The 6,284-nt window shown below is 51.4% G+C and overlaps 1 protein-coding gene across 3 annotated transcripts; it reads left to right on the top strand.

The window, feature by feature from the left end:
- Positions 1-1,568: 1,568 nt before the first annotated feature.
- Positions 1,569-6,268, top strand: LOC120894491 (protein PTHB1). 3 transcript variants are annotated; one of them, XM_040297106.1, is made up of 6 exons: positions 2,433-2,764; positions 2,829-3,302; positions 3,382-3,515; positions 3,588-4,738; positions 4,804-4,979; positions 5,059-6,268. In XM_040297106.1, the coding sequence occupies exons 1-6, from the start codon at positions 2,433-2,435 to the stop codon at positions 5,651-5,653; spliced, it is 2,862 nt and encodes a 953-aa protein (XP_040153040.1). In that variant the 3' UTR covers positions 5,654-6,268. The 3 variants fall into 3 exon arrangements, with proteins under 3 accessions (XP_040153038.1, XP_040153039.1, XP_040153040.1); XM_040297104.1 differs by having other exon boundaries at positions 1,569-2,764; positions 3,382-4,738; XM_040297105.1 differs by having other exon boundaries at positions 1,569-2,764; positions 3,382-4,738; positions 5,110-6,268.
- Positions 6,269-6,284: the final 16 nt, after the last annotated feature.

Here is a 6,284-nt window from a genome sequence, read left to right on the forward strand (position 1 = left end):
TTAAAAAAATATGCGACCAAAAACTTATTTTCTATTTAATGCTCCAAATAAAGCTTGAGTGGCTTTATCAGTTTCTCAGAGCGAGAAAAATTGACGAGGGCCACGAGCTCGCGTCTGAGAAGCATTTTTGAGTGCTTAAGAAACTTAAATGAGTGCTTGAGTATATTTTCTCAGCATTGAGAAAGTCCCGGGACCCGCGGCCTTTATGTATTATTCTTGCACCGTCAGTTTCTTTCGTAATTTTTAAATAAATTTGGCTTTCCTTAACTGAGCTACATCAATTCAATTCAATTTATTGATTTACTTTAAACACTAAGCAAACCATTAACACAGTACATTACCTTCCCAAAATATGTCCCATCCTGTATAGCGTTGAATTCCAGTGTCATAAGCGATCCTCCATTAGAATGCATCCTCACAATACCTCACACCATTGCACTATTTGTCGCTCTATACCCACTACACCCTGGTTTGTGTGCATACCTCCCATACCTGACGCTGCGTAATTTATCGCTAATGTGAGCGCACCTAGCGCGATGCAATGCAATGCACTTTCCCCAACCCAACTGTGGAATGGTATGCTGAACAACATCGTGTGGAAGGACACATCAGTCCCCACCACTCCTTCCGAAAAGACGCATTAGTAGTACCACTTCTAGTGCACATTAATCATAATGCAGCGGGGAAAGGAAATGGAGAGTTGCAGTTTTCACATTTTTTGCGTGGTCTAACCTAAGTGTACGTGAGTCGCTTCTTCGCCCCACCACCAAAAGCAAGAACGCAACAGCAATGGGTTACAATTGCTCTTTTTTTTTGGTTGTTGTTGTTGTTTGGCGTAGCGAAGGGGTTTTCCCTCCTATCTGGCGCATCGCGAGCGCACGTGTTCTATCAGTTTTGAGTTTGATTATTTATGGGAATAATTACAGTCCCCCCTTCCATCGCCCCCGAAATGGCAGTCCAAGGGTAGCGCAGTAGAGCAGGTAATATAGCAGTTACCACAATAAAGAAGCGCTTCTCCCTCTTCTAATACGTGCCCAAGAATGCATTAAATCATCCGGCATGATAGTTCACCCGTAATGTCGTGTGTACACCGATTCTGAACCCAAAAAAAGGGGGGGGGAGGGAAGAAGCCACTTATACTGTAGGAAAAACCCATTTACCAGCACTGTCGTGACGTAGTTTAAGCTAAACCTAAACACACACACACACCCAGCGTAGTTTAAGCTGGGTGTGTGTGTGTGTGTGATTTTATTCATTTTTCAAAAATCGCATAAACCAAATCGTCCCACACACACATTCCCTTTGCACCGAAATCCTGACCCTCATCAACCCTTTCCTTCCTTTCCTTCACGATGTATGTGTGTGTGTGTGTGTGCTGTGATTTGTGAATCGCAAGTGTGTCACGAGCCACATAAATCATCCCCCGTCAGGCCGAGCGAGCGAGCAACTGCACACGAAGATCCGGTTACGGGTCCGGAGGGAAGTTGGCAAACGCCGGCGGGACAGCAACAACAGCAAAAAAAGAAAGAACGGTAGTAGATTTTTCATTTCCCAAGCGCTAATGAAAACGTAAATATATATATATATATATCGAACGTGTCCCTCTTCCCGTTCTTGCTATTGCTGGGTTCATTTTTCACCTCATCAACGGGGTGAAAAGTGTGCAAAAAAAAAAACAAGGCGCGTGCGAACGATCCACCCAATCAGCTGCTGGGTCGGTCTAGGGGGGTAATAACATTGCCCAATTTATTCGAAGACAACCGCGAACATGAAAAATAAAACCACATGTCCGCCGGCGTGCGTGGCCTAGCAAAGATGGGAAGAGCGATTTATTGCGGTGTGCTATTTATTGGAATTCGATTTCCGTCTCCTGTTCGCTGAGTGCCTGAACACATATCACCTGTTTCACCTACTAAACCCCCCCCCCCCTCATCCCCTTCCTCATGTTTATGGCTCCATGGATGCAAGAAATTGATACAGTACGCGCGGGGGGAGGGTGTTATCGGGCCCACGGGACGACTCTGACGCACTCGATGCGCATTTAAATATAGCTCACATGCGCTATCAAATCGCTCACATATTAACATTTACGCATGGCACTGAGTCGCAGAGATAAAGAATTGAGCGTCTTCCGTTGCCGGGGTTTAGGATTTATGGAAGGTAGAATTACTACTAGCGCTCTTCCACCAAGCTCCAATGTCTAGAAAGTCACCGTTTAACGTCATTTACTTTCGAATCGTTGCGCACCAACGGTTTTTTCAAAATAAATGTTCAATATCAAAATAAACCTTCAATATCGTCCCTACTCCATCGCCATGGCAACGGAAGCAACCAAACAAAGCAAAGTTTATGCCCGTGGCACCTGTCACGCAGAGCATTAGAGACATACAAAAGTTTGCCAGTTCGTACACACTCCCTGCCTGTTCCTAGTAATGTCACTGTTTAAGGTAAGAAATTGGTGGAAAACGCAATGCCCAACGATCGAGCCGGCGTACGACTCGTTCTCGCTGCACTGTGCCCGGCTGTGCATTGAGGAGGGCGAAAAGGACAGCCTGGTGGTCGGGTCACACTCCGGTCAGCTGTGCATCTATCGCCCGTCGGGTGGCACCAACCTGCCCGACCTGGACGCGGAGGATGATGAGCAGGGCGGCGCGAACGGTAGCGCGAACGAGCTGGCCGAAAATGTGTTCCAGCATGCGGACGTCATACTGGAGGTGCAGCTGCCGCTTCCAGTGCTCGGTGTTAGCAGTGGCAAATTTACCACGTAGGTATCAAGGTGCGATTACCCCGATAAGCGCTTACCAAATAGAGCTTTTTTTCAATTTCAGCACGAATAAAGCCGACCCCCGACTGCAGCTCGCCGTACTGCATCCGATGAAGCTGTGCATCTACCAGCTCGTAACGGTCGATGGGCTCGCAGACCATGGCGATCACACGCGTCTGGTCGCCCTGTACGACCATGCACTGTCGAAACCGGCCTTCTCGCTGTGCCACGGCCCGTTCGGTGGCGTCAAGGGGCGGGACTTTCTCTGCGTGCAGCATCTGGACGGGTCGCTGCGGTTCTTCGAGCAGGACGGCATTAGCTACGAGCGTACGCTGGCCACCGATCGGTACATACCGGCGCCGCTGCATTATGTGCCGCGGGTCGATTGCTTCGTCACGGTCGCACCGAGCTGGGTGCTGGAGTGCTACCGCTACCAGGACGTGGCGGAAGCGCTCGAGACGTTGCGCCGCCACGACCCGATCTGGGCGCTGTGCATCGGGGAGTATGCGCTCGATCTGCAGGTGCATCAAATTTCCAAGTAAGATTCTTCCTGCATTGCCCCCCTAAAAGAAGGAAAAGTGGAATTAAGAATTATTTTAATCGCAAAATTCCCACAGCACGGAATCCGTCATTGTGATCCTGGGGGAGAACAATCTGCTGTGCGTGTCCGACACTGGCAAGGTTCGGTTCATCAAAAAGCTCGACTACTCACCGGTTTGCTTTCACAGCTTCGTCACCGGATGGTACTGGGGTAGGTTAGGACCAAGCCTCTTATATCCCTTTTCCCCAATACTCTCACCCCAATTCCACCCTTTTCCCACAGAACCGGGCGCTCGATTGATGCTGGCAGTCGTCTCGGAAAGTGGATCCCTGCTGCTGTACGAAAGCGATCAAATCATCTGGTCGGCCCAGCTCGGTCACGTACCGGTAGCCATCGGCCGTGCCAATGTGGCCGGCCTTCCCGGTGCGCTGGTAACGCTCGGGCCAACCGGTGCCCTTGCGGTAGGCTATCTCGGCTCGGAGCCGCAGCTGTTCCGTGTGCCGGCCCTCAATCTGGCCCCGTTCGAGATTGCCCGCTGCCAGAAGGAGCTGCTCGAGCTGGAGCGCGAGATCCGTGCCGGCGTGGATCCGAGCGACGCTAGCATTGCGAATGCTGCCGCCGAGCGGGACGTCCAGCTGGAGGTTGCAATCCAGGGCGAGCCGGTCCCATGTACCGAGCATCAGGTGACCGGGCTGCTGTCCTCTAGCGAAATGTGCCAACTGAGCGTAACGGTGCGGGTGGAGCCGAAGCTCGAGATGTTACAGCTGACGGTCGCTACCGATCAGGCGATCGGCTGTTCGAAGGAGGCGTTCCTGTTCCGCGACGTTGCGGCGCACAGCACGGAACGGTTCGATGTGTGGCTGTACCCGGCCGTACCGACACTACCGGCCAGTCGTACCGCGACCGTCTACTGTTCCTACACCAGCAAGCAGGGCATTACGCGTGTGCTGGAGAGGAGCGTTCTGCTCCCGGTGCGGCTGTTCCTCAAGCCGGCACAACCGTCCAAAGAGGCACAGCACAAGCTAACGCTAACGGTCGTACCGCCGCCAGCACAGCACACTGCCGGCAGCGTGCTCGGACGATTGTTTCCAGAGTTTGCGCCCGAAGGCAGTAGTGCTAGTGCACTCGCCCTGCAGCCCGTTGCCGGTGGAGGAGATGGACGGAAAGTCACGATAGTTGCGGCCAAAAGTACGAACCGCTTTCGGGTCCAGTCGGACGAGCTTGGTCTTATGGCACTCGTGCTGGAGTGTCTCATAGGACGGCTCCAGGGCCGGGAGAGTGTGGGACACGCGACCGAACAGGATGAAGCTGCTGGTAGGAAAGATCTTTCCTCCAGGGTACAGGTAACCATCGGTGGTGTTCCTTTGGTAAGCGGTTTGTTACGTTCGCTGCAGGTGCATTGCGATTTGAGGAAAGCGGTAAAGCAGTTAGAGGTGAGCACACACACAGTCCGGCAATCTTCGGGACACAAGCGATGAAATTCTTTGCCTTGTTTCAGACTGATCTCGAGATTGCCACCGGCCAGATGCGACTGTTCGAGCGGCGGTTCGTCGTCAAGCTGCAGGAGCGCTCGCTGCGCGCACTCGACGGCATACTGATGCTGCTGAAACGGAACCACACCGCGGTGGCCAAAGTGTGCCTGCAAATAAAAACCATGCGTCAGAAGCTAAAACTGTAAGTAGGGCCAGGAATTGCAACGCACTCACCCCCCCCCCCCCCACCTTAACACATCTCTTTCTCCTTGTCGCATTAGCGCGCAGATTGATCTGACCGCCATCCTGCGCCTGTTTCATCTCTGCTACAGCCATGCGGCAAATGCACCGGGCGGAAAGTATCTCGAGCACCTTACCGCACTGCTAGCCCACTCCGTGCTGGACAGTACGGAGCAGAGCTACGAAGAGATGATGCTGCCAGTGGTACGCTTTCTCCACCAGACGGGACCGCTGAAAAACGCCACCGAACAGTCGGAGGCAACGCCGTTCGATGAGGCGTTCTTCTACACCGCCAAACAAACCGACCGCGATCCGGTCGACCTGTCCGCCCACAGTCAGCTGCTGCAGGGTCAGCTGCAACGTCTGCTCGGCAGGGTGAACGATCGCATTACCGCCGCTAAGACGGCCCGAACGTCCGGAAGTGGCAGCGGTCGGAACAGTGTGGACTTTGAGGATCAACCACTGCCGGAAGCGCACAACGAAGAGGCAGAGGAGGAAGAGGAGGATGGAAAGGGGCAGAATGAAGAAGCGAACCGCCCGACCGATGGCAGTGCCGGTGTAGAGGAGTTCGCCCAACTCAGTGCCACCGCTAGTGAGTGGGTTAACTACGAAAAGATGTCCGATTTGCCGCTGTAAGAGTCTTTCTTTCCACCTGGAATGAATTTTGTTATTTTGACGATGGTTTTTTCTTTTCTTTTTTGTTTTTATTTTCACTCCACTTTCCTCCCCACACCGACCACAAACTTTGCGCGGGTATATCGCCCTTAGAGATAGTAGGGGGATTATTCACCCCGATCACACCCGCGATGGGAGTGTTATCGTCACACAATGATGTATTATATCCTTGCTTGTTTGTTTTTGTTTAAATTATTTACTATTAATACTTTACGACAGACTACACCTAGTATTAACATATTCCCTTGTGTGTTTTCATTTATGCATATTTTCATGTAAGTAGAGCGCACGAACCAACGCCTTCTCGCTGGTTTCGGCGCTGTCCTGTAAACTAACTATGGCGATAAATAAAGAGCAGTATTTAAACAAAAAGGAAGAACACGAACGCTTCCCGCAGTAGAACGTGCTAAAGCTTAATGTACAATTTACAGCTCACCGAAACCGATGCGCGAAAGATGATTGATCGTAACGTAACTACAAATGAACACGTGGTATATTGTTGCGCATGAACCCGGGGGGAGGTATATAAAGAGAAAACGTAATTGTTCGTCTTTTTCCCTTTTTTATGTTGAAAGAACACACACCTTACTAT

This window comes from Anopheles arabiensis, chromosome 2 (genome assembly GCF_016920715.1).
Source record: "Anopheles arabiensis isolate DONGOLA chromosome 2, AaraD3, whole genome shotgun sequence".
In the NCBI taxonomy this organism is placed as follows: domain Eukaryota; kingdom Metazoa; phylum Arthropoda; class Insecta; order Diptera; family Culicidae; genus Anopheles; species Anopheles arabiensis.

Bases quoted from the DNA above. Each gene is read 5' to 3' on its own strand.
- LOC120894491 (XM_040297104.1), top strand. From the start codon at position 2,433: ATGTCACTGTTTAAGGTAAGAAATTGGTGGAAAACGCAATGCCCAACG. The intron at 3,303-3,381 runs GTAAGATTCTTC...AAATTCCCACAG, and splicing joins CAGGTGCATCAAATTTCCAA to CACGGAATCCGTCATTGTGA. The intron at 4,739-4,803 runs GTGAGCACACAC...GCCTTGTTTCAG, and splicing joins AAGCGGTAAAGCAGTTAGAG to ACTGATCTCGAGATTGCCAC.